Raw genomic sequence first — 26,517 nt, forward strand, 5'->3', positions numbered from 1 at the left:
TTTACTTTTCTAAAGTATTATGGTGTTGTAAAATTAAAGGAACAGTTAACAAAAGTTAACTGTCAACCAATTAAAACTTGTAGAAAAAGCAAATTGTAGAAACCATACACATACAACATTATGTTACTTTTCATTATTGCCGAAAGCAACAAGGCGCTGTCCATGGTTCTGACCAAGCCAAGCCAAGCTAGTTAAAGGAAAAATCCACCCTAAAACACTTTAATACTGTTAAAAAAGCAGCTATTGTTTATGTACCTTGCATGTCTGGTCCCATTTTGTTGTTTCGTGGTGTGTGGTTTTTCTTATTCCTGCAGGTAATTAGCCAAATGTGGATGACATGACATCACATCCAGATATTTCCAGCAGCTACAATGGAGTTTGATATCAGAAAATGTTTCAGCAATCTAAAACATCAGCGGTAAACGTCAGGTTTTGGTGTCAGTCCCTCAGAATCAAAGAGCGAGGGCTTCTTTCTAGAGCCGCCATTTTGCACCAAGAGACGTTCAGCAATCATCACAGGGAGAAATCCATCGTAGAAGAGGAGAGAGAGACCAGTTTCTCCACCCACAGGAGCAGGAGAGAGACCAGAATGCACTGCAGCCATTGCTGTGTTTTGAGTAAAGGGCTCGTCTCAGAAAACCTCTCGCTCTGCTATCATTATCGCTCTCTCCACCTACAGCCTTAACACACAGCTGAATCCAACAAGTTCACACCCGGTCTCTAGCAGCTTGTCAAAAGCCATACTGGAAAATCATTAACTGCAGTAGAAGCAGACGAGGCAGGTTGAGGGAAAGTGGCAGTGGTGGAAGAAGTACTCAGGTCTTTTAGTTAAGTAAAAGTAGAAATACCACAGTATAAAAATACTCTGTTACAAGTAAAAGTCCTGCATTCAAAATGTTACTTATGTAAAAGTACAAAAGTATTAGCATCAAAATGTACTTAAAGCAACAAAAGTAAAAGTACTCATTATGCAGAATGGCCCATTTCAGAATAATACAGTATATATTATATTATTGAATTATAATTATTGATGCATTAATGTGTAAGCATCACTTTAATGTTGCAGCTGGAAAAGGTGGGGCTGATTTCCACTATTTTATATACTGCTGGGTAGCTTACAGTAATCTATAATAATACATCACAATTTATTATTTGATTGTATTTTGTATTAATAATCTGAATCTGCAAAGTAACTAGTAACTTAAGTTATCAAATAAAGGTAGTGGAGTAAAAAGTACAATATTTCCCTCTGAAATGTAGTGGAGTAGAAGTATAAAGTAGCATAAAATGGTAATACTCGAGTAAAGTACAAGTACCTCAAAATTGTGCTTAAGTACAGTATTAGAGTAAATGTACTTAGTTACTTTCCACCTCTGGAAAGTGGGTTCACAGAATAAAGTAAATTACAACACTTGATCCCAAAATAAACTCCTGGGATTCATCCTCCATCACAGACTGATGACACATCACAGTGTAAGAGTATCCGACGGTGGATTTTTCCTGGTCAGAGTTTCTCCTGCAGGCTGCTGACCCACATTGCTTCAACCCTTCTCCCTTTGCCCTTCTCTCTTTCTCTCTTTCTCTCTGCCTGGCTTGTGTAAGGCTTCTGGTTATATCTGGACCGGTCTATATATATATATATACTGTATATATTCCTGTCAAGATTTCAATCTGTGAATGTGAATGTGATAGTGTGGAATTAGATAATTAGATGGCCTAATGTAATTACATGGGCCTGAATTAGATGGCTTGTGTTGCTGACACCTTGGTTGATTTGACTCTCAGCTGCTCTATATGACAAGTTCTATATCAGTGTTTGTCACTGAAGCTTTGGTTTCACACACTCTCTCTGTTAATTCAGTTCACTTCAATTAGCTTTATTGGCATCAAGTACAATTCAGTATATATTGCCAAAGCTTTGGTAGTAATCAGTGCTGGAAGAAGTACTGAGATCTTTTACTTAATACAACAATGTAAAGATACTCCATTACAAGTAAAAGTCCTGCATTCAAAATCTTATTTAAGTAAAAGTACATAAGTATTGGCAGCACAATGTACTTAGAGTATCAAAGTAAACGTACTCATTATGCAAACTGTCCCCATTTAGAGAGTTATATTTTTCATAAATTATTGGAATATTAATACTGATTTATTGACATACATGTACATGTAAGCAGCATTTTAAAGTTGTCAACGTGAAGCTAATCTTAACAATTTAGCTATACTTTTGGGTAGTCTAATCTATAATAATGCTATTTTATAGTTATTTTATAAAGATGATCAAATGTTTTAAATATAAAATATTGATCTGAAAAGTAACTATAGCTGTGAAACTATAGCTGTGAAATAAATGTAATGGAGTAAAAAGTACAGTATTTCCCTCTGAAATGTAGTGGAGTATAAGTACAAAGTAGCATAAAATGGAAATACTCAAGTAAAGTACAAGTACCTCAAAACTGTACTTGAGTAAATGTACTTAGTTACTTTCCAACACTGGTAGTAATCAATAATGATAGCATTAATAATAATGATTAGAAAAGTCCAATAAAATCAAAAGAAACAATTAGAATGACGATAATAGTAATAATGGTAATACATGTAAAATAGAGAATATAGTAAGAAAATATGAGGTATAGAAGTGTATACTTCTATACTTCTCTCCGTCTCTCTTCCACATCTCTCTCTCCTTTTCTACCTCTCCCTCTCTTCCACCTCTCTCCTTCTCTGTACCTCCTCCTCCTCTCTCATCTCTCATCCTCACTTCATGTTTTGGCTTGCCTACTCCCTCTCTCTATCTCTTTCCTCCGCTCACACTCCCTTCCTACATCCTCTCGCCTCCTTTTCTCCCTCTCTACCTCCTTCTCTCCTTCTCTCTCTCTCTCTCCCCTCCTCCTCTTTCATTCTCTCTCTCATCTCTCTACCTCCTTCTCCCTCATCTTTTCTCTCTCCTCCTGTCTTTCTCCCTCCCTACCTCCCCCTTCCTTCCTTCCTTCCTTCCTACCCTAACCCCTCCTCTTATCTCTCATCCTCTTTTCCTTTTTTGGCTTTCCTACTCCCTCTCTCTGTCTATCTCTGTGTCTTTCCTCTGTTCTCTCTCTCCTCCTCCTCCTCTCTCTCTCCCTTCCTATCTCTTCATCCTCACTCTCTCTACCTCTTCTCTCTCATCCTCACTTCCTGTTTTGGCTTGCCTAGTCCCCCTCTCTATCTCTTTTTTCCTCTCACATTTCCTTATACACCCTCTCTACATCCTTCTCTCCTTATTTTCCCTCTCCCCTTCTCTCTCTCTCTCTCTCTCACTCTCTCTCTCCTTTCCTCCTTCTCCTTCTTTTTCCTCCTCTCTCTCTCCGTCGCCTCCTTCCCTCTCCTTCTACCTCCTTCTCTCTCTCATCTCTCAACCTCTTTTCCTGCCACTGTCTGTCTGTCTCTATCGCTTTCCTCCTCTCTCTCTCTCTCTCTCTCTCTTCTTCTCTCTCTCGCCCATCCAGATATTTCTGTTTGATGTCAGAAAGTGTTTCCTTCCCTCTACCTCTCTCTACCTCCTTCTCCCTCCGTCTCTTCTCTCTCTCCCTTGCTCTTTCTTCTCCCTCTTTTTCCTCCTCTCTCTCTCCCTCTCCTCCATCCCTCTCCTTCTACCTCCTTCTCTCTCTCATCTCTCACCCCCTTTTCCTGCCACTCTCTGTCTGTCTCTATCTCTTTCCTCCTCCACCTCCTCTCTCTCTCTCTCTCTCTCTCTCTCTCTCCTTCTCCCCCATCTCCTCTCTCTGTCCCTCTCTCTCTTCCTTCTCTCTACCTCCTCTCTTTCATCTCACCTATCTCTCATCCTCTCTTCCAGTTTTGGCTTGCTGCCTCCTTCTCCCTCTCTCTCTCTCTCCCTTCCTCCTCCTTCCTCTTTTTCCTCCTCCTCTCTCTCTCCCTCTCCTCCTTCCCTCTCTCTACCTCCTTCTCTCTCATCTCTGATCCTCTTTTCCTGCCTTGGTCACTCTCTCTCTCTGTCTCTCTCTCTCTCTCTCTCTCTCTCTCTCTCTCCTCCTTCCCTCTCTCTCTACCTCCTTCTCTCTCATCCTCTTTTCCTGCCACTCTCTGTTTGTCTGTCTCTATCTCTTTCCTCCACCTCCTCTCTCTCTCTCTCTCTCTCTCTCTCTCTCACCTTCTCCCCCCATCTCCTCTCTCTGTCCCTCTCTCTCTTCCTTCTCTCTACCTCCTCTCTTTCATCTCACCTATCTCTCATCCTCTCTTCCAGTTTTGGCTTGCTCCCTCCTTCTCCCTCTCTCTCTCTCCCTTCCTCCTCATTCCTCTTTTTCCTCCTCTCTCTCTCTCCCTCCCTCTCCTCCTTCCCACTCTCTCTACCTCCTTCTCTCTCATCTCTGATCCTCTTTTCCTGCCTTGGTCACTCTCTCTCTCTGTCTCTCTCTCTCTCTCTCTCTCTCTCTCCTCCTTCCCTCTCTCTCTACCTCCTTCTCTCTCATCCTCTTTTCCTGCCACTCTCTGTTTGTCTGTCTCTATCTCTTTCCTCCTCCACCTCCTCTCTCTCTCTCTCTCTCTCTCTCTCTCTCTCTCTCTCACCTTCTCCCCCCATCTCCTCTCTCTGTCCCTCTCTCTCTTCCTTCTCTCTACCTCCTCTCTTTCATCTCACCTATCTCTCATCCTCTCTTCCAGTTTTGGCTTGCTGCCTCCTTCTCCCTCTCTCTCTCTCTCCCTTCCTCCTCCTTCCTCTTTTTCCTCCTCCTCTCTCTCTCCCTCTCCTCCTTCCCTCTCTCTACCTCCTTCTCTCTCATCTCTGATCCTCTTTTCCTGCCTTGGTCACTCTCTCTCTCTGTCTCTCTCTCTCTCTCTCTTCCTTCCCTCTCTCTCTACCTCCTTCTCTCATCCTCTTTTCCTGCCACTCTCTGTTTGTCTGTCTCTATCTCTTTCCTCCTCCACCTCCCCTCTCTCTCTCTCTCTCTCTCCCCCCCCCCCCCCCCCCCCCCCCCCTGCTGCAACAGCCCCACAGGGCGCTGTTGTAACTGTCTGTCAGTCAGATTCGTTTAGTGTTTATAGTGTGTCCAGCCTCTCTGATCCATTATAAATAGCTTTAAGTGGCACAGCATTCCCTCCTCGCTGTCACTCAACACTCCGGCTATTAGACTTCCTGCTCAGCCTAATTAATCTGACCAGTTGCTCAGAATAAGAATCAGGCTGGACATGAACCGACACGTCCTGACTGTAAAATCCTATTTCGCACTGTTATTACCCTGGAATTAGTAAAAAAAAACAAAAACACATCCTAGTGTTTATTTATTTATCTGTTTATGTAAGTACTTGATGGCTGCTGAATCATTTTATTCTGTCAATTAGAGTTACAGTTACAGCCCTGGTCGGCTTGTGTCGGATTTTTATTTGATTTGACAGACAGAGTTATTTATATCTCAAGAATTTTTCAAGGGTATATTGGGGATTCATCAAGGTTTCATGTTCTGTGTAATGTAATCCACAGCAAGTCTTTCAGAAAGCCAATCTGAATATATTGAGTGGGGATGGGACGATATATTGGAAATTCAACATATCGCAGAGGAAAAACGTGACAATACGTATCGTGGGGGCAGAGATATTATATTGTGAGTGAAATTAGCTCCATTTTATTCTGCTGTAGTAATCACAAATGAGACGCTTGACTATCACAGTTTCATAAACTTTCAATCCAAATCATATTATTTGCACTTTGTAATGATATTTTTTAATTGTTGTTTACATTCTAGCAAGCCAATGCCATTGCTGTGTCTCAGAAATAAACATAATTCTGCACAGACTTTGTTGTCACTGAACTTTTATTTATATTTTAGTTTCATCAAACCTCATATTGTGTATCGTATCGTGAGATAAGCATATCGTCCCATCACTAATACTGAGCGCTGAAGACATTTAAATGTGTCACTGAGGATTTTGCCTCCCTGGATATAACCTATTTCTGCATTTTATTTGTGTTGACTGGGGTTATTTTACCAAGTTTCAGGAGGATTCGTCAAGTTTTCACTCTCTTTATTGGGGTCTCCAGCAATCAATAATTAATTAGCCAGAACTACCAGGTACATGCTCCTCCAGGTTCTTTACTGGGGTTTCTATCGATCAATAATTGACTACTAATCTTCCAGAATGCGAATGGGATCCATGCACTCTATTGAGGAGTGATGATATTTTAATTTTGTTTTGGTTGACAGTCTGGCAGTGTGTCTATTTATATCTCAAACAAGTTTCTGGAGGAATTTGGAGACGTTTTCACGTTCTCATGTTAATAGAGTTCCTATTCAACGTAATTAACCGCCCATCTTCCAGAATAGGAGTCAGAATTGCTTCATATTCAGGAATTTGCCCCGGTGGATTCTCTGCTGTCTGGACTTTATTCCCCTTGATACACTGTGTGGCTATTAATACCTCAAAGTCTTCCAAGGGCATACGAGGATTAATCTAGTTTTCAAGTTCTATAGTGTGGAGAGGGAATATGTTAGATGGGAAATATGCTGTGTAATCCTCACTGTCTCCTGCATGGGTTTCATTTTGTTGTGAGTATCACATTCAGTGTTTGGGCTTGTTACCCAAAAAAAGCAATCAAGTACTCATTACTCCTTACTTAATGTCAAAAGCAATCCTCTTACTTCACCTGATGCTCTCTGGAACAGTAATTCATTACACTATTCGTTACATTACTTTTCTGTTAGCACCCCCAAATTTGGCAGCTGCATCCTCTCAAAACCAGGAGAACAGCCTTGCTTTGAAGCCAAATAGTGTTGAAGTCCAATGTTCTTGTCATCCTTTTGCTTAATAAAATCAAAGATGAGAGAATATTTCCACCCGGAGAAAATCAACTTTTCTGACATTTCCCAACTAAACTCCTGTGATCCGTGTGGATTGTAGTTTTTACATAATTCAACTTTATTCTCACACTTGTGCTACTATACTGAAATCAAAATAGCTGTAGCCTAATAAGATTCCTTTTCCCAGGAAGGAGTAGTGTAATGGTTTACTATTTAAATTTCACTTTCGATTTCAGTGTTTTTGGGGAAAGCAGTGAGTAGAGAGACTGTGATTCAGCTGCAGGAAAGGAGGTTCAAACACCCATGTTGGCAAGCTTCCTCCCTGCTGCAGTGTCCTTGAGCAAGACACTGAATCCCTACCAGCTCCAGGTGCTTTGATCCGCAGCTGAACCTGACCTCCGACCTCTGACCTCCGTGTGATGGGGTGAAAGGGAGAAAAGAGCTTCCCTACGGGGCTGAATGAAGTATTATTATGATTATTGAACTGGTGTACTGAGTAATACCGATCACACTGCTTCAAGCGCTGCCTAGTCACTCTCGTCTAGACTGCCTCACCCCCCTCACCACCCCCCTCCCCCCTCCCCCCCCCGACATGCATCCATTCCAAATCCCGTTAACGGTGCCAGCTCACGCCACAATAACCTACATTCCACAGTAATCACACCGAGGCGAGCGAGGGTGTCTGCTGTGCTGAGCCACATCAGAAATAAAGAGGAGCGACTCCCGGTTAACAGAGCACGAGCCTGGATGGATGCTGCTGACCTGGAGAGAGAGAGAGAGAGAGGGAGAGAGAGAGGCAGAGAGAGAGAGACAGAGAGAGGGGGAGAGAGAGCATTTCTCTTTTGTGCATTTAATCTTATTTGGGAAAGAAAGGTATGAATTTTTAAGCATCCACATCGCTGTGGCTGTGCTCCAAGGCAGAGAGGCAGGCATCCAAACACACTGACACACACACACACTGACACACACACGCATACACACACACACGTTTGTATCACTACTGTATACTTGTGGGGACCGTCATTCATTACACTCATCCCCTCCTCCCTAACCTTAACCTTAACCCTAACATAAACCTAATTCTAATAATAATATCCTAATAAACTTTACTGATATAGTGCTTTCCAAAACACTTAAATACAATAAGAACACACAACAAGAGTAGAGTAAACATGAAACCAGATATGAGGATAAAGAAATAAGGAGACAGGCAGGAGACAGCAAACGAGGATATAAAAAATAGGACATAAAAGAACATTATAAAACGAGTTTAAAAATGTTCCACTGTGTATTTCTAATGTAAACCCTAACCCTAAACCCTAAATAGCCCATTAAAGAAGTGAGAACAGGCAAAATGTCCTCACTTTGGAGGAAATCCCTGCATCTTTCTATCCTTGTGAGGACATCTGGTCCTCATTAGTATAGAACCACAGGAAGACACACACACACACACACACACACACACACACACACACACACCATACACCACCAGAGAGTCAGAGGGAAAGTAGGAAAACATGAGGGATGGAGATCCACACGCACAAGTGCACGCGCACCGCCATGAGCGCGCGCGCACGCTCGGTCGGTCGGTCGGTCGGTCACGCAGCGCAGGACACAGATTGGATGCTCCTCAGCCTCTCTGCATCCCAGCAGCGATGTGCGGCGTCCCCGACTGACACGCCTGGTGTATCTCCTCCCTCCGCCACAGGAAGAAATCATATTCCATTTTAGCCGTGTCATTAGAAAAGCCACGCCACCCTGCCAGCAGTAGAAATTGGTATTGAATCGGAAGGGGGAGGGGTGGGTGCTTGGGTGTGGGGGGGGGGTATTTGCATAATGCGATTTATTCAACAAGTATCAGGAAATGGATCTGCCCATTTAGCCATGCGCAAATTGGTGTTAAATTGGGAAGATTGCCGGATTGCGTGTGTGCCCTTGCTACTAAAATGAACCACAGTAATCCTATGATAAATTTGAGAAGCATAGGCTACTATACAAATATTACAGCAAGTGTATAAGTCCCTATAGGAATATTATAGGAATATTATAGTGACACTATAAAAAAAAAACATACCACCAAATACAGTAAGGTCATTAAACTTAAAACTGAGCATCACAGACACGCTAAATTCCTATAGGAATATTATAGGGATTTTTTGTGATTGTGTGCGCCCGTATAGCCTATGTGGGGAAATTACTCACCGACGTTAAGACAGAGGATGACGTCACTTTCACCATGGCTATAACCTGACAGTTCGGGGTTTACATCATCACCCCACTGGAATACAGCTTGAAATGTCAGATTACGGAATATACAAATCTGCGGTCCTTCATGAGCAAATGACAGTGCAAAATGTGTAGTTATTTGTGACTTAATTAAAAAAAAAAAGTAAAAATAAAAAAATAAAATAGCTTACATATTGCTAAAATTATTTCCTTGGTTGTTTTTTTCTTGGGTTAAAGTTGATAGGAATTATCAAAGCACATTGTGAGGCTTTTCTGTGATTCATCCAAAATACATCCCACTGTTTCATTATTTCATTTTATTATAATATATTATAATATCATTTTGGGGTCATATTTCTAGGAATCAGCAGCAGTGGCCCCGTCGTCACGGGTGGTAAAACATGTAGGATTATTTGTTAAAATGATAATTCTTCAGATGATACGGTGATGACAATGTGATTGTGTAAGATACAGGCTATTTCCCCTTCTATTCCAGTTGTGGATATGGCTGCCGCGGGTGCTGTGTAACAGCCCTGCGCACCGGAGCAAACCATTATGAGAGAGAGAGAGAGAGAGAGAGAGAGAGAGAGAGAGAGAGAGAGAGGCGCTGAGCCAGAGCAAGCAAGCTATGAGGGGGAGGGGTGGAAAAAGAGAGAAGAGGAGGAGAGTGGTGTGTGTGTGTGTGTGTGTGTGTGTGTGTGTGTGGATAGTACCACCGGGCTGCGCCGCCGCTTCTAGAGAGAGGCTGAGAGAGAGAGAGAGAGGGAGAGAGAGTGAAACACACACATACACACACACACACACACACACTCACACACACACGCACACACACGCAGACGAGGGGGAAGGCTAGTGTGTGAGCCAGCCAGTCAGTCAGTCAGTCAGTGTGTGAGTGTGTGAGCCATGTTGGATGTGAATGAACGGGAGGAGAGATGCTGCTGCCGCGCCGCTCCTAACGCTCAGACCTCCAGCTCCACGGACCACAGCGGGTAGATGCCAACTCTCCAGGCCGACGCAGAGACGGGGGAGCCTGGGGGAAGGTGTCGGGCGGTGCCGGCGGTCCTGGAACTGGCTACTTAGCCTGGAACGAGGGAGAGAGAGAGAGAGAGAGAGAAGAGAAGGGAGAAGGAAAGTCGCGCACAAGAGGAGAAAGAGAGAATAGGAAGAGGGAGAAAGGAGGGGAGAGACAGAGAAAGGAAGAGACTAAATGGCTGCACCGCTACCGGGCTTCACCCCGCTCCTGCTCTCGCCTCTGGTACTCCACCTGCTTCTCCTCGGCCCTTTGTTCGCCCTCACCCCGGGGACGGTAGCGACAGGAGGGGCTTCCTGCCGATGGACCCCGGGCCGCTGCTACCGAGACGCCGGTAAACTGAGCCAGCAGAAGCGGCAGCAGCAGCAGCAGCACGGGGCACCGGGGGAGTCGGCGAGAGGCAGTTGGGATCTACGCCCAAGCAGGTGGATCGTAGAGCGGATACAGACTGAGGAATTCCCGGGAGGAGTGCTGTGGGTCTGGGACTACGGGGCGCAGGGAGGATGTCGCCGGGATGGAGAGAGGGGGAGACGGGGGGAGAGACTGAAAGGAGTCGGGCCGTTTTGGAGGAGCGGAGACGGCCCTCCGCCACCTCCTCCTCCCCGCCCAGGTATTAGGAGCAGGGCGAGCTCTAACGGCGTCGGTGGAGGAGAGGGAGGAGAGAGAGGGGGGAGGAGGAAGGGCGTTGTTTCACCTCCCGCTTCACCTGTTTTCTCCTCCTCGCCGGTTCAAAACGGCAAAAAACGGTCGGTACAAAGGACTAGAGCGTGCGCGCAACGGCCGCCGGTCTGGAGACCACACCTCGCCGAACGTGGCGCCGCCAGAGCCTTTGTGCGCGCCTCTGGCCTGCGTGGGGGACCCGGAAGTGGAGGGAGGAGAGGGGGAGAGGTGTGGGAGAGGGCTCGGGAGGTGAGAGGGCCTTCTCCTGCACGGTGCTCCCCGACGCCCCGGCCTCTCCATGGGCCAAGCCCCACCACGCAGCACCCATCCCCAGCCAAGGACCTCTCACCTGGCCCTTTGCCAATTGGCTCTTCTTGTTGCATTCACTCCCATTCTGGATACGATTTACGCCACATTCAGGCTTCAAACTACACCCGTAATATTAATTCCCATTTAAGATACAATTCAGACTACTCCCAGGCGTCAAATTCGGACATTTATTATCTTTCAAGCTGCAATTCCTCCCAAGCAGGCTACATTGATTACATTCATAACAACGCTTTGGATGCTGATGGGGATCCAGCCGGTGAGGACAGGAGGGCTGGTAATTGTTCTCATTTGGGGAGGCACAATGTTATCGATCCAAGCAGCAGCAGCACCAGAAGAGAGGGGGGTGATGATAGCTGTTTGACCGGGCGCATTAGCAGGGAGGAGGAGAGGGAGGCGAGGAGTGGAGGAGGTGAGGATGAGAAGGAGAAGGGTCCTCGCCAGCCTCCCTCGTCCTGCTCCTACCTCGCCCCGGAGGTGCCAGCGGGGGGTGCGCGCAGATGTACGGCACTGGCAGGGATTAACCCCGGTACCGGGGCGCACCCAGGTTGTGGTGGACCCCCTCTCCATGGTGAGAAAGCAGGGAGCAAGTATCATCATGCCAGAATTACGGATGATGGGAGGAGGAGGGAGGAGAGGAAGAGAGGAAAGGATGAAAGAGGAGGAGGGGTGAACCAAGGCAACAAACACGTTAATTTAACTAATTATGCGGATAATGATTTAGCTTTTCCGACTCTGACGCTCCAACACAGGGCTGATAATGAGCTCTGGCAGGGGAAATCAGCACCGGCAAACGGGGGGCAGAGCGCTCAAACCCGGGGAGAGAGCGTGGAGGGACCCGGTGGGCGTTTTGGCTGTTTGGGCAGCATAGAAATGGGGGATGGATGTTTAGCCGACTTTATGGGCCCCGGGGGAGGTATAGCACCGTGTAATCTCCACATCCAATTTTCCCCCAGCAGCATCACACAGACGCCCGGCCAATGTTTCCCATCCAACAAAAGCGCCGCTTCTGAAATCACATCAAAATATCCAGGCCCGCTGCTCATTACGTCCTCTCAAACACAGCCAGAAGATTATACAGACACTGAAAAACTAACCGCAATCCGCCGTCTATCTGCTGAAAAGGTAAACGCAACTTCTGAGCCTTCTGAGTCTGCCGGTGACTCAGGCTTTTTCACGACTGTCAAGTTTCCCGTTACATCTCCCGGTATTATATCAGCCACGGCGCACTCTGCTAGAGCAATCAAGCCCCGTCTTCTTACTCACTCTGATCACATTACAGCAAACCACCCCTCGTTTTTCTCGGAATTTAACCTGACCACACGGTACGATGACTCACGTCCTCCTCTGTCACCGGTTCCCTTGTCCTCTGCAGAGGACGTGATTTCAGCACCAGGCGCACGGTGGACAGCGCCCGGGGAAATCCCTCCAGACTCTCCGCTTGTCTTTTTGTGGAGTAAATTCAACGCCAACAGTAATAACAACAACGGAGAGGAGGGCAACAAGGGGTTAAAGGGATATAATCACGATTCTGAAACGGGGAAGCCGTCATGGGACGGTCAGACAGAGCAGCAGCACCTATGGGAGAGCGCACCGGGAGAGTTGGTCCACGCCGGGTGCGCTGACAGCCTCTCAGCCACCGATTGCTCAGCCACCGACCAGGGGGGTCGCGCGCATATACAATTAAAATCCGGTAAGCAAGTGCCATTAGAGCCCGAAGGTGTCAGTCAGTCAGATAGGCGGCAGATGGGGGCCGAGGGAGAGGGAGAGAGGGACGGAGAGAGGGAGGGAGAGGGCTTGGAGGGGTCCGCTGCTGCTGTTACTGCTGCTGCTGTTGGGGGAGGAAAATTACAGGTGGGGGAGGGGGAGAGAGAGAGCAGAGAGGCGCGGCTGATGGGAGAGAAAGAACCAGGGGGAGAGGAGGAAGGAGAGGAGGAGGAGGAGGAGTGGGAGAGGAGAGCGGGAATAACAAAGACAAGCCAGACAGATGCGAGTGTACAGGGACAGAGAGAGGGAGAGAGAGAGGTGGAGAGGAGAGAGGCAGAGAGAGGGAAGGGTCAGGAGAAGGGCAGTAGCACGACTAGCGTCACGCAGCCAGAGAGCAAAAGAGGGAAGAAAGAGAGCCGGGCGGATGAAAGCCGAGAGGGAGGAGAGGGGGAGGTTGAGGTGGAGGAGGAGGAGGAGGAGGGGGGGAGGCACAGTTCAAGGGGAGAGAGGAGCCTGGAAGGACTGATAATAGTGGCAGATGATGAAACCTTGCAGGAAGAAAGGCAGAGGGAGGTTTTGATGGCGTGGCCTCGCTCTCGCCGTGCCGCCAACAGGCATCCCCATTTCTCCCAGTACAACTACCAAGTGCAAGTAGCTGAGAACCAGCCGCCCGGCACCTCAGTCATAGCCATGTCCGCCTCTGACCCAGACCCGGGAGACGCAGGCAGGCTAAGCTACTCCATGGCCCCGCTAATGAACAGTCGGTCATCTGACTACTTCCACATCCACCCAGAAACAGGTCTCATCACCACCACTCAGATTCTAGACCGAGAACACATGGATCTGCATTACTTCCGGGTCACGTCGACCGATCATGGTTCCCCTCGCCTCTCCGGCACCACGATGGTGGCCATCACTGTTTCAGACCGGAATGATCACTCTCCTATATTTGAGCAGACAGAGTATAGGGAGACGATCAGAGAGAACGTAGAGGAAGGCTATCCCATCTTACAGCTGAGAGCGACAGACTTAGACTCCCCCTCCAACGCCAATATCCGTTACCGGTTTGTTGGCGACACGGCTGCGGTGGCACGGGCAGCGTTCGAGATCGACCCGCGCTCCGGGCTCATTACGACCCGTGGAGCGGTGGACCGGGAGACCAACGAGCACTACACACTCCAGGTGGAGGCCAGTGACCAGGGGAAGGAACCGGGGCCGCGCTCCGCCACCGTCAAAGTTTTCATCACCGTTCTGGACGAGAACGACAACGTGCCGCAGTTCAGCGAGAAGCGCTACGTGGTGCCGGTGAAGGAGGATGTGCGACTGCACTCGGAGATCCTCCGTGTGAGTGCCACAGACCGGGATAAGGACAGTAACGCTGCTGTTCACTATAATATCATCAGCGGGAACAGCCGCGGACAGTTCTCCATCGACAGTGTTACCGGGGAGATCCAGGTGGTGGCGCCACTAGACTTCGAGGCCGAAAGGGAGTATACTCTCCGTGTTCGTGCTCAGGACAACGGCCGGCCGCCTCTCTCCAACAACACCGGCATCGTCAGTGTGCAGGTAAAGGACGTCAACGACAACCCGCCAATCTTCGTTTCCACGCCGTTCCAGGCATCCGTGCTTGAGAGCGCCCCAGTTGGGAGTTCCATCCTCCACATCCAGGCCATTGATACCGATTCCGGTGACAACTCCCGGTTGGAGTACCGGCTGACTGGCACCAGCTCTGACACACCTTTCATCATCAATTCTGCAACGGGCTGGGTCACTGTGAAGTCCACACTTGACCGAGAATCAGTGGAGCACTATTTCTTCGGCGTGGAGGCGAGGGATTATGGCATGCCGCCTCTTTCAGCTACAGCGAGTGTCACCATTACAGTGATGGACGTCAACGACAACCGGCCTGAGTTCCTCCAAAGGGAGTACTTCGTCCGTCTGAATGAGGATGCAGCAGTCGGCACCAGCGTAGTGAGCGTCACGGCCGTGGACCGTGATGTCAACAGTGCCGTAACCTATCAGATTACAGGAGGGAACACCAGAAACCGATTTGCCATCAGCACGGCGGGAGGGTCCGGACTGCTCTCCTTAGCTCTCCCGTTGGACTACAAACAGGAGCGCCGTTACGTTCTGACGGTCACCGCCTCAGACCGCACGCTCCATGACACCTGCCAGGTTCACGTCAACATCACGGACGCCAACACGCACCGGCCCGTGTTCCAGAGCGCCCACTATTCTGTGAGTGTGAACGAGGACCGGCCGCCCGGAAGTACTGTTGTTGTCATCAGTGCCACAGATGACGATGTTGGTGAAAACGCTCGAATCACATACTTCCTGGAAGACAATATCCCACAATTCCGCATTGATCCGGGCACAGGTGCTATAACACTCCATGCAGAGCTAGACTATGAAGACCAGATGACCTACACTTTGGCTATTACAGCCAAAGACAACGGAATCCCACAGAAAGCAGACACGACGTATGTTGAGGTGAATGTGAACGATGTGAACGACAACGCTCCTCAGTTCCTCAGCCCCAGATACCAGGGAACAGTGAGTGAAGATGCTCCTCCCTTCACCAGCGTCCTCCAAATCTCGGCCACCGACCGTGACGCGCACGCCAACGGGCGCGTCCAGTACACCTTCCAAAACGGCGAGGACGGGGACGGGGATTTCACCATCGAGCCCACGTCCGGCATCGTCCGAACCGTTCGACGCTTGGACCGCGAGAGCGTGCCGTTCTACGAGCTCACCGCCTACGCCGTGGACCGTGGCATTCCCCCCCAACGAACCCCCGTCCACATCCAGGTGACCGTTCTGGATGTGAACGACAACGCCCCGGTGTTCCCTGCTGACGACTTTGAGGTCCTGGTGAAGGAGAACAGCGCCGTGGGTTCCGTGGTCGCCCAGATCACCGCCACCGACCCGGACGAGGGCGCCAACGCCCAGATCATGTACCAGATCGTGGAGGGGAACATCCCCGAGATCTTCCAGATGGACATCTTCTCAGGAGAGCTCACCTCGCTCATCGACCTCGACTACGAGGCCCGCAACGAGTATGTCATTGTGGTGCAGGCCACCTCGGCGCCGCTCGTCAGCCGGGCCACGATCCGGATCCGACTGGTAGACCAGAACGACAACCGGCCCACACTTCAGGATTTCCAGATCATCTTCAACAACTTTGTGTCAAACCGGTCCAATAGTTTCCCCAGCGGGGTGATCGGGAGGGTACCGGCCCACGACCCCGACGTGTCGGACCGGCTGTACTACACCATCGACAGGGGGAACGAGCTGCACCTGCTGCTCCTGAATCACACCAGCGGAGAAATCCGACTGAGCCGAAAACTGGATAACAACAGGCCGCTGGTGGCTCCCATGCTGATCACCGTCACAGGTAAGAGACCGTGGAGGGAACGGCGGGAGGCAGGGAGGGTGTGTCTTTGTGTGTATTCAGCTTAATCTGGGTTCCATTCAACACAGCTTCATATCACTCTGGCTGTAACAGACACTGTGAAGATAAGGGCTTAGAGAGACTCCACAGGTGTGTGTGTGTCTGGGAGAGAGAGATAAAGCTGGATACCGTTTAGTTGAGCTCTAATTAAGTGTTTCTCCTACCTCTCTATCTCTTTATCTTGCCTTGTGTGCATGGAGGAATGAGTTTGATGGGATTTTTTGACTCGATTTGGGAAAAAAAAGTAAAGCTGTACATGATAAAAACAAGACGACGGCATTGAAAAGTATTAGAGAAAACTCTCACTTCCTGTGGTCTTTGACGGAACAAATGATAACAATAACAAACACAGATGCACCTTGAAACACGTTTAAGTAATTGAATGAGAGTGAGAGAAAACAGGAAATGAGATTAGTTACCTGCGTCCAAGACATCTGCTGCCTATTAGTCACGTAAGGAGAAGGATGGGAGAAATTATGTGTGCATTTGTTTGTGAGAGAAGGACAGACAGAGACAGATCTGTTACCCATGTTTATGACACCTGTTAGATTTACCTAAAGGCATGTGAGGTAAAAAAAAACTGGAGAGAATGGTGTTAGTCGGCTTAGTGGAGTTTCAAAGTGTGGAAGAGGTGAGAAGTGCGTATGAGAGAAGGATGACAAAGAAAAGGAGTAGTATGTGTGATGCATAGTTCAGAATCGGGTGTGAGAAACAGATGGAGAAAGACAATGAATGATGAGAGAAAAAGTGTGTGGTGAGATTGAGTGAATCCTAAAATGTAGGTGAGATGTTTTGCAGTAATAATCCACAACATTTTCAGGTAAATAAATGTGTGTGTGATGCGAACTTTTAAGACATTTTCCCACCAAAGATAACATTTCTTAAGAAGCAATAACCTACATTTTTGACAACCGAGTGATGAATTTCAGCATTTGTTTTTCTTCAGAAATGGATATGTAGGCTTTCGGAATGAAGCCCCTCATGTTATATTTCTTTGTTGTATTTTCAGGCTTTGGTCGGCTCACTATAAAATAATTTCCAAAACGCTTTAAAGGCCTCTTGGCTCTCACATGCTGATCAAAGCCTGCTGTTGCTTTGAAGGCCTGGGTGTGCTGTTTTGTGGTTCACTTGCTGTGCATTAGCGCTGCGTTTGTATTCTGTCAGAAAGCTTTTCTTGGGAGTGTGTGTGTGACCCGCTACCCTATTTACACTGTTTTTAAACCGGCTGCCTCGTTGTACACGTAACCTCATGCATATTCATATCTGCCTAATTTTAAACGTGTGAGTTAGTGAGTAAATGGGGAGTGAGTGAATGAGCGGGGGGAGTAAGGATGTGCAAAAGTTGGCCCATAGTTAAATTAGGCTCAACTGTGGATAGGCTTACAGTAAGAATAAATTTCTTGGTTATCTTACATACTAATGAAAAAGCATGAGCTGTGCGTTTTTTTGAGGCAGAATGCTTATCAATTTCCGATTACAGTAAGGAAAAGGGCCAAGAGAAATGTGCTGGTGTTGAACACGGACCTGCAGCCTTGGTCTAGTTTATAAAGAAGACATATTTTAGATGAATGATGAGACTTTAATAGGGCAGATTTAAGACCGCTTTCCACAACCTTCATAAAATTGATGGGATTAGGCAACTTTGGCATCGTCACAAAAAAAAAGATGAATAGGCTATAGCATACAGTGCTGCATGCTGCTGTGCACAGGTTCAAATATATAGATCTAGGCCTTATTGGCTTATTTTAGTAGACATGAAAACACTTGTAACGCTTTGTAAAATATATTTGGTAATCAAAATAAACCAAGACAGAAACCATGACAGTTGACTAGTCGACTATTCTGGCCCATCTCTAGAGGGAAGGAGTGAGTGTGTGTGTGTCCATGTGTGTAAGTGAGTGAGTGAGCAAGTTAGTGAATGAATGAATGAGTGAATAAGTGAACGAGTTTGTGAATGAGCGAATGAATGAGTGAGGGAGTGGGTGAGTGAGTAAGGTAGGGAATGAGTGAGTGAGCGTCTAGTGAGTGAGTGAGTGAGTGAAGGAGCGAGGTGGGGAATGATGAGTGAGTTAGTGAGTTAGTGAGTGAGTGAGAGAAGGAGTGAGGGAGTGAGTGAGGTAGGGAGTGAGTGAGTGAGTGAGTGAGGGAGTGAGTGAGGTAGAAAGTGAGCGAGTGAGTGAGAGAATAAGTAAGTGAGGGAGGGAGGGAGCGAGGTAGGGAATGGTGAGTGAGTTAGTGAGTTAGTGAGTGAATGAGAGAAGGAGTGAGGGAGTGAGTGAGGTAGGGAATGAGTGAGTGAGTTAGTGAGTGAGTTAGAGAAGGAGTGATGGAGTGAGTGAGGTAGGGAGTGAATGAGGGAGGGAGAGAGGGAGTGAGAAAAATAGTGAGTGAGTGAGTGAGTGAGTGAGAGAAGAAGTGAGTGAGGGAGTGAGGTAGGGAATGAGTGAGTGAGTTAGTGAGTGAGTTAGAGAAGGAGTGATGGAGAGTGAGGTAGGGAGTGAATGAGGGAGGGAGAGAGGGAGTGAGCAAATGAGTGAGAAAGGGAGGGAGTGAGGAAGGGAATGAGTGAGTGAGTGAGTGAGTGAGAGAAGGAGTGAGGGTGTGTGTGTGTGAGTGAGCAAGCGAGCAAATGTGTGTGTATGTGTGTGTATGCGCATGTGTGTGTGTGCTCTCCTCTGTCTCCAACTGCCTCTTTCAATGTTCATTCAGCACTGTTGCACCAGATGTGTGTATTCATCCCCCCTTTTCTCAATGTTTCTCTCTCTCGCTCTGACTGCCTGAAAGTATTTTACAATCTCTCTCTCTCTCTCTCTCTCTCTCTCTCTCTCCCTCTCTCTCCCTGAGTCCCTCACTCGCTCCAGGATTTGACAGTTATGAGATTATAATGAAACAACACAGTCAGGCAGAGTCAGGCTGGGAGCAAAACTGTCACTTTCATTGTGTGCTGTGTGTTATCTGTGACTACCCATCCCTCCTCCACCCATCACTTTCTTCCTCTCTTTTATTCCATCCATCCATCCATCCACCCACGGCCTCTCTCTCTCTCCTTGTCTCCTCTTTCCTTGCATCCCTCTCTCTTGCTATTCTTCATTCTCTCCTCAACTGTTTCTCCTCTCTCCCTCCCATCCTTCTCCCACTTCTTTTTCATTCTCTCTCTACTCTGTTCTTCTCGTTTCTTCTCCTCTCCTCTCCTCTTTAATTCTCTTCATCTGCTCTCTCTCTGTTCTTCCTTTATCTGCATCGCTGTCTCTTGGGCTCTCTTGCTTCTCTCTCTATCTCTGTCTCTCACTCTTCCTTTCGCTTTCTCTGTCGAAAGTGCAGTCACACAAACACACACACACACACACACACACACACACACCACACACACACACATAGGCACACACAACGTAAGTGTCTGGCATGGCTCCCTAGTGTGTCCTCTTGTCTTATACTGGAGAGCTGGGAGGAGCATGTATGAATGAGTGTGAGTGTGTGTGTGTGTGTGTGTGTGTGTGTGTGTGTACATCTGTAGAGAGAGATTAAGATGTAATATAGTGAGTCTAAGAGCCCAGCAGGACAAGCCTTCTCCTCCTCATCTGATATCTGTCCTCATCCATCTGCCTGTCCCGCTATCATCCTCCCTTTGTGTGTGTGTGTGTGTGTGTGTGTATGTGTGTGTGTCGGAATAAGTAAGTACTTGTAGAAGTGATATCATTTTGTGTGTGTGTGTGTGTGTGCGCATGTGCGTATTTGTAGGAGAGAGATTTTTCTGTGTATGTGTTTGTGCATATTTTTTTGCGTCTATGTGTGTATTATTTGTGCATACTTGTGAGTGTGTGTGCATGTGTGTGTGTGTGTGTGTGTGTGTGTGTGTGTGTATACTCTCAAGTGGCTGAACGTATTGCACTTGAGAGTTTATTCATGTCTTTTGAATGAATAGTATTATCTATGCATGCCAGAGAGTGCTGGGAGTATTCTAGTCTCTCTCTCTCTCTCTCTCTGTGTCTCTGTCTCTCTCTCTCTCTCTCTCCCCCGCTCTCACTCTCTCTGTCTTCCTCTGCCACTCCCTCACTTTCTCTCTCTCTCTCTTTCTCTATCTTTTTCTCTATCTGTCTTTCGCTCTCTCTCTCTCTGTCTTAGTCTTTCACTCTGACTATTTGACTATCTTTCTGTCTCTCTCTTGTTTGTCCCATTCCCCCCTCCCTCTCTCTCTCTCTCTCTCCCCCTCTCTCTCTCTCTCTCTCTCTCTGTGTATTGATATACAGTATGTATGACTGTTTGTCCCAGACTGTTGATTCTCAGGATAATCCACATATTTATGGTGAATAAAGATTAGAGTGAATGCTGCGTCCATGTGTGTGTTGCCAGCAGTTTAAGCTCACATACACATTTACACACAGGAACACAGCAGTTGGCTTTGGGGTCAACTGCTGTGAAGCAAACATGGAAATAAAAAAAAAAAAAGTAAGCTCGGCACCCCAAATGAAATCAGCTGAAGGTGCCTTTGAGCAAAGTGAACCCCCTTCACCCCCAACGGCTCCAGTGGCCAACAGCAGAAGACGTGGGAACTCCCAGGTGTGTGTGTGTGTGTGTGTGTGTGTGTGTGTGTGTGAGAGAGAGACAGTATGAATGTAGAGCAGGGCGGCACCGGAAAAGAGCATGCGCGCTCCACAAGCCTTTCCTTCCCTGGGTAAATGAAGGTCGAAACAAAGACTTTGCACTGTCAACATGCTAAAGATCCTTTTGTTAACAAGTAAACAGTTTGAAGGGGGAAAGATTTTCATGTCTGCTTTACAGGACAGGACTGAACTACAAAATCTGCTGTTCAGTCCACCAGCGCTTCTGTCTTCTGGTTTGTAGGCTATCACGTTCATAAATAGGTTGGAATATTGATGCTATAGCACAATGTAAGGAATGTGGATATTGAGTTGTATACCTGACCAGCAGTTTTAGGGGGGTTTTGATAACAGTAGTAAGCCATACTGATGCATTTATACCAACAAGTCCTCCAACCCATACGACCACATAGGTCGTTTGTTCCTACCCTCCCATACGACCCACAGGAGCGTTTCCAACGTGATCTCACAAAAATACGTGAAATGAACACGACCTCAACGAATTTGAAAACGTTCCTCCACCACAATTTGAATTAAGTCCCAAACGTTGGTTAATGGTTAAATGTAGGCAATTAAAACCACTTTGGTTAAATTTAGGCAAGTAAAACAAGTTTGGTTAAGGTTAGGGTTAAGGTTATGGTAAAGTTTAGGCAAATAAAACAACTTGGATTATGGTTATGGTTAGGCAACTAAAACAACTCGGTTAAGGTTAGGAAAATGGTTTGGTCATGGTTAAATAAAAAAAAATTAAAATGTGACTTGCGGTTGTTGCTTTGGAAACGCTGGGAATCGAACCCTGGTCGCCGACATCTAAGGCAAACGTAAACGCCCATCCACCATGTTGAGAAAGAAACTTGACAGTCACATGACGTGGACACAGACCAACACAGCACATTGTCGTTATTTACACGACCGCTAGAGGTCGCTTAACTTTAAAACGTAACTATAGGTCGTAATAAGCTGCTTGTACAAATGACCTATGGGGTCGTTTTTTGGGGGAGGACAGGCTCATTTACACATACTACATGACCTTACCAATACATTTACACACTGGTAAGTCAAGTCAGGTTTGGTTACACAGTGCTTTTTCCAAACACATTTGTCACAGAGTGCTTGAACACAAATACAGATAAAAACAAGGATAAAAAAACAAGAAATATAACAATACTTAGAATTCCAAGAATTATAACAAATAACAACAAATTAGAAAATCCAAGAAATGGGGGCAAGAGCATCATGTGTTTAAATGAGATAATCAGGCAATAGCAAGGCAAACTGCAGAAGTAAGAGAATGACAGACTGCAGGGACTTGGCAATAAGAAAGGGATGGCTGATAAGATGGGAGTGAAGGTTGGTTGGAGGCTGTGCACTACTGATTAAAGGAATAGTTCATCCGTTATTTACTCACCCTCATATCAGTCGAAACATATCAGTATGTCCACATAACACACAGCAAGTTGTCATGTCAGCCTTCTCCACAACAACTGAAGTGAACAGGAATTAGTTCTTTAGAGCCAAACGATTGTACTCTGAGACCAGAAGACCTTTATTTACACCAGTATTTAGTGCAAGGCTTCACTAAAACTGTTTTGTTCTGAAGCATCATCTCAGCATCAACAAAAAATATTTTTAACATCTGATTTCATATTGAAAAATTTCACTTCAATTTCAATTCTGTTATCATTTTTTTTGCTATTTTTATTTTTCAATAATGGAAAAGTTTAGTTTAGTTTATTATTTATTTGTCAGGGACCATGTACAATACTGTTATACAGGATGTAGTTGTAGAGCTAATGTTCATCTGCAGTCCATGGCAGGAATAGTAGGAAAAGTAGGAATAAGACATTTTCCCTCTGGAATGAAGGGTATTTTCTTGCTAATTCTGACATAAACAGTCAACTTTCCTGAGGGAGGGAGGGAGGGCATTCAGTTCTGGCGTTCAACATGAAAACCAAACTTTGCAAACTCCGCTGCAAGCTTCCCTCCATGTTTGTTTGTGAATGATGCCACACTATTATAACGGAGAAAACTGTGAATGCTACCGATACATTTACACATTGGTTTAATACACTGCTGCTAGTAGTAAGCCTAGACATAAGTCAGTGCACTGTACATTTTACATGTAGGCCAGTGCACTGCAGTCAACTGGAGCACTACCAGTGTTTTACAGGTGAGTAAACTGATGCTGCATGTGTAAGTTGACCATTGCATTTACATGTGGGTCAACTCAGAAAGGTCAACACCCCGGAGCAAATACGCTCTAAATTAGGTTCATGTTAGATAAAAATGTGTTTTTTTACTGGAGCTTCCAAGCGTGGCGGTGTAATAAGGCAAAGGCAGAATCTAATTTTAATTTTACAGTAGTACAGGGCAGGAATTATACCACGGCCAAACGGCCAGTGCCGTGGATGCCCCGGAGTGTGGCCGTAATGCCCCTTCTAAAATTAACTATCCACACGGCCAGTTTGGCATGACCTGTTTTGAACTGGCTGTTGTGCCCTTAAAAGAAAGTTGCGGATTTCCTCATTTAAAACTACATGCGATGCAGCAAATAAACAAACTCATGTTTCCCAGTGTAAACATTAACAGCTAATTATTAATTAAACTGAGAGGGAGAGAGAAGCCATCACTAACTGCTAAGCTAAAGAACTAGCAGATCTGAAAAGCGTGTAAACAACTGTGGGATTAGCGAGAAAGTCGCTAAAAGGAGAGAGCTATGAGTGCTTGAGCAGAACTAGTGTAAGTTTAAATGTACAGCGGGTAATTAGCCACTGTAATGAAGAATATAGCAAAATTAACCAGGTTGAGAGCAGCAAAAACGCTATCAGTAGCAGTGGCCTGCATACGAGGCGTTTAGGGAACATCGGTAAATTGTAGCGTCTACCGATAGTCTGCATGTGAGGCATTTAAGGTACATCTGTAATTTGTAGCTAACGTTACAGAAAATAACCTGGGTTACACTTATGTTATCGTGTGTTACTGGACATGTAATTAACTTTGCAGTCTGAGGCATCTTACATATGTGCTGTATCACACTGCAGCACTTCATTTTTCTATTAGGATATTTATTTTGTTGAGGAAAAAGGACTGAAAAAAGGACATTTTGGCTGTGATGCCCCAATAAATTTGTATTTATCAAAGGCCAAAGTGGCCTTGCCCTAAAAATGACTTAATTCCAGGCCTAGTAGTATTCACCATGTTAAGCCAGTTTTATTCATGTTGTTGATGTCCTGGTTAAGAGCCATCTATCTATCTATCTATCTATCTATCTATCTATCTATCTATCTATCTATGGCATGTTGTTTGATGCCATTTAAGCTTTATTTAGTTTGTCTACATGGAGAAAGAAAAGGAAAACATCTGCTTCTGCTTGGAAAAAAACAACAAACAGGAGAAAGAAAACAGGGGAAAATTGCTGACATGCACCAAACGCCACGGACCAGATTTAATGTAATGTTATGATGAATACACGGTTTGGTCTGTGAAACCCCCAGCATGCCCCGCAGGCTTAGCTTTACCATCACAACAAAGTGGTTTTATATAATAGGCCTTTAAAAAGCAGTGTGTGTGTTTACCACCCGTCTCCCACATCCTCTTTATTGATTTGATTGGTCAGAGGGCAGAGAGTTTGCTACAGTTTGAGTGCTGTTAGGAGAGAGAGAGAGAGAGAGAGAGAGAGAGGGAGAGAGAGAGAGAGAGCAGAGGGAGAGAGAGCAGAGGGAGAGAGAGCAGAGGGAGAGAGAGCAGAGGGAGAGAGAGCAGAGGGAGAGAGGGAGGTCCATCCTTTAACTAGCAGTAAGCCCACCAATACATTAATACATAGACCACTGCACAAAGGTCAGCGCTGTAGAGGCTATAGAGCTATAGTTTATTGTGATGAAAATGTGTGTGTGTGTGTGTGTCTGTGTGTGTTTTAATTAATTTAATTTAAAAATGGCAGAATCTAATTTGCTGATTCTAGTTTATGATTTATACATATAGATTACAATTATTTTATGGTATTTCATCTTTAAACTACTTTTACAATTACCATTATTAGTAGTACTAGTGCTACTACTATTACTACTACCACTACTACTACTAGAACTATACCACTGCTACTGCCAGTACTGCTGCTACTACTACCACTACTACTACTAGTACTACAACTAGAACTATACTACTGCTACTACTACTACTACCACCACTACTACTACAACTTCAATTACACCTTTTACTGCTACTACTACCACTACTACTACTACCACTACTACCACTACTACTACCACCAGTACTACTACTACTACCACCACTACTACTATTACCACTATTACTACAACTGCAATTACACCTTTTACTGCACTGTTGCTGCTACTACTACCACTACTACTACTACCACTACTACTACTACTACTACTACTACTATTACCACTACTACTACAACCGCAATTACAACTCCTACTACTACTACAACTACTACTACCAATATTAGAACTACCTCTACTAAACACAGCAACTACCAAATACTAATAAAACCACTGCTACACTTACTACTACTACTGTAACAACACCTACTACTACTACTACTAATAATAACAATAATACACTGTTATTTAACCAGGCAAGCTGACTGAACTTATTATTCATTATTCAAAACAGGAGAGAGAAAGAGTGGGAGTGACAAAGTGTCCAGACAGAGCTCAAACCCACAACATAAGCAACTCAGGATGACCTACATATACATCATGTCCAACCACACTATATAGAGAAACTGTTACCAGTCCATTAGAATCCATTAGACAAACTCTCCATGTCTTCGGCCACGATGCATCTACCACCCGTCAGGAGCTAAATGGTTTGGACTGAGCGGAGGGGTCACACAGTTTGACACAGCAAGGAGAGAGAGACAGATGGGCACGCTGGTCTAGAGGGCGGTTAAGTGTCCCGTTACCAAAAGGTCACAGGTTCGGTCCCGGCATCAGCTAATGTGACGCTTTCAACAGCTGTGTGTCCACCAGCCTGTCGAAGTGTCCTTGAGCAAAATACAATAAGTCTGGAGAAGAGAGGAGAGTCAGCTAAATGCACAGGGGGTAGATTTGGGGTGAGAACACACACACACACACTCACACACACACACACACACACACACACACACACACACACACACAGCGATTACTTCTGCCTGACTGTACGCTCGCTCTGAGGTTTCAGAAGCACAGTTGAGCTTTACCGAAGGCAAATTTTGTCATTGGCTTTGGTCAGCCTTTCCCCTTTAAAAAAAACACGGAGCCCTTCTCCTAGTTGTTTGAATCTCTCTCCTTTCAGTAGATGACTTTAAAGGCATTTCAACAACAAATCTGTCATGTTATATATTTGGTTACTGTTTGCCCTTCAGATCAGGGGTTTAGTTTGGCAATGTCTTACTGTATTTCACATCGGTCAGCGATTCTCCTCATCCCTGTATCCCTCTGTCATGTTCATAATTAGGTTGGTATATTGATGCCTTAGCACAATGTAAGACAAACCATTTATTTGCACATAGGCACTGAGGATATTGATACAAGTTGCACAACTGACCAGCAGTTTTAGACTGTATACTGTAGGTAAAGGGGGTTCTGATGCAAGTAGTAAGCCATACTGACGCATTTACACATACTGTATGGCCTTACCAATACATTTACACACTTAAGTCAAGTTAAGTTTGATTGCAGAGCACTTTAGAGAAGACAAATGAACACCAATACAGATACA

The 26,517-nt window shown here is 45.9% G+C and overlaps 1 protein-coding gene across 1 annotated transcript in view; it reads left to right on the forward strand.

The window, feature by feature from the left end:
• Nucleotides 1–10,221: 10,221 nt before the first annotated feature.
• LOC139660631 (cadherin EGF LAG seven-pass G-type receptor 3-like) overlaps nt 10,222–26,517 on the forward strand; it is a gene marked incomplete at its 3' end in the record, with an annotated part of 66,660 nt that continues 50,364 nt past the window's right edge. The window contains exons 1-2 of the mRNA XM_071538825.1: nt 10,222–11,602; nt 12,407–16,132. Of these exons, the coding sequence (XP_071394926.1) occupies nt 10,222–11,602; nt 12,407–16,132 (5,107 nt within the window). The remainder of the gene's footprint in view (nt 11,603–12,406; nt 16,133–26,517) is intronic.

The sequence above is a fragment of the Centroberyx affinis genome, unplaced genomic scaffold, assembly GCF_046629955.1.
Source record: "Centroberyx affinis isolate AG114_WGS23_722 - 3 ecotype Tasmania unplaced genomic scaffold, CSIRO-AGI_Caff_v1 ptg003353l_1, whole genome shotgun sequence".
NCBI classification, from domain to species: domain Eukaryota; kingdom Metazoa; phylum Chordata; class Actinopteri; order Beryciformes; family Berycidae; genus Centroberyx; species Centroberyx affinis.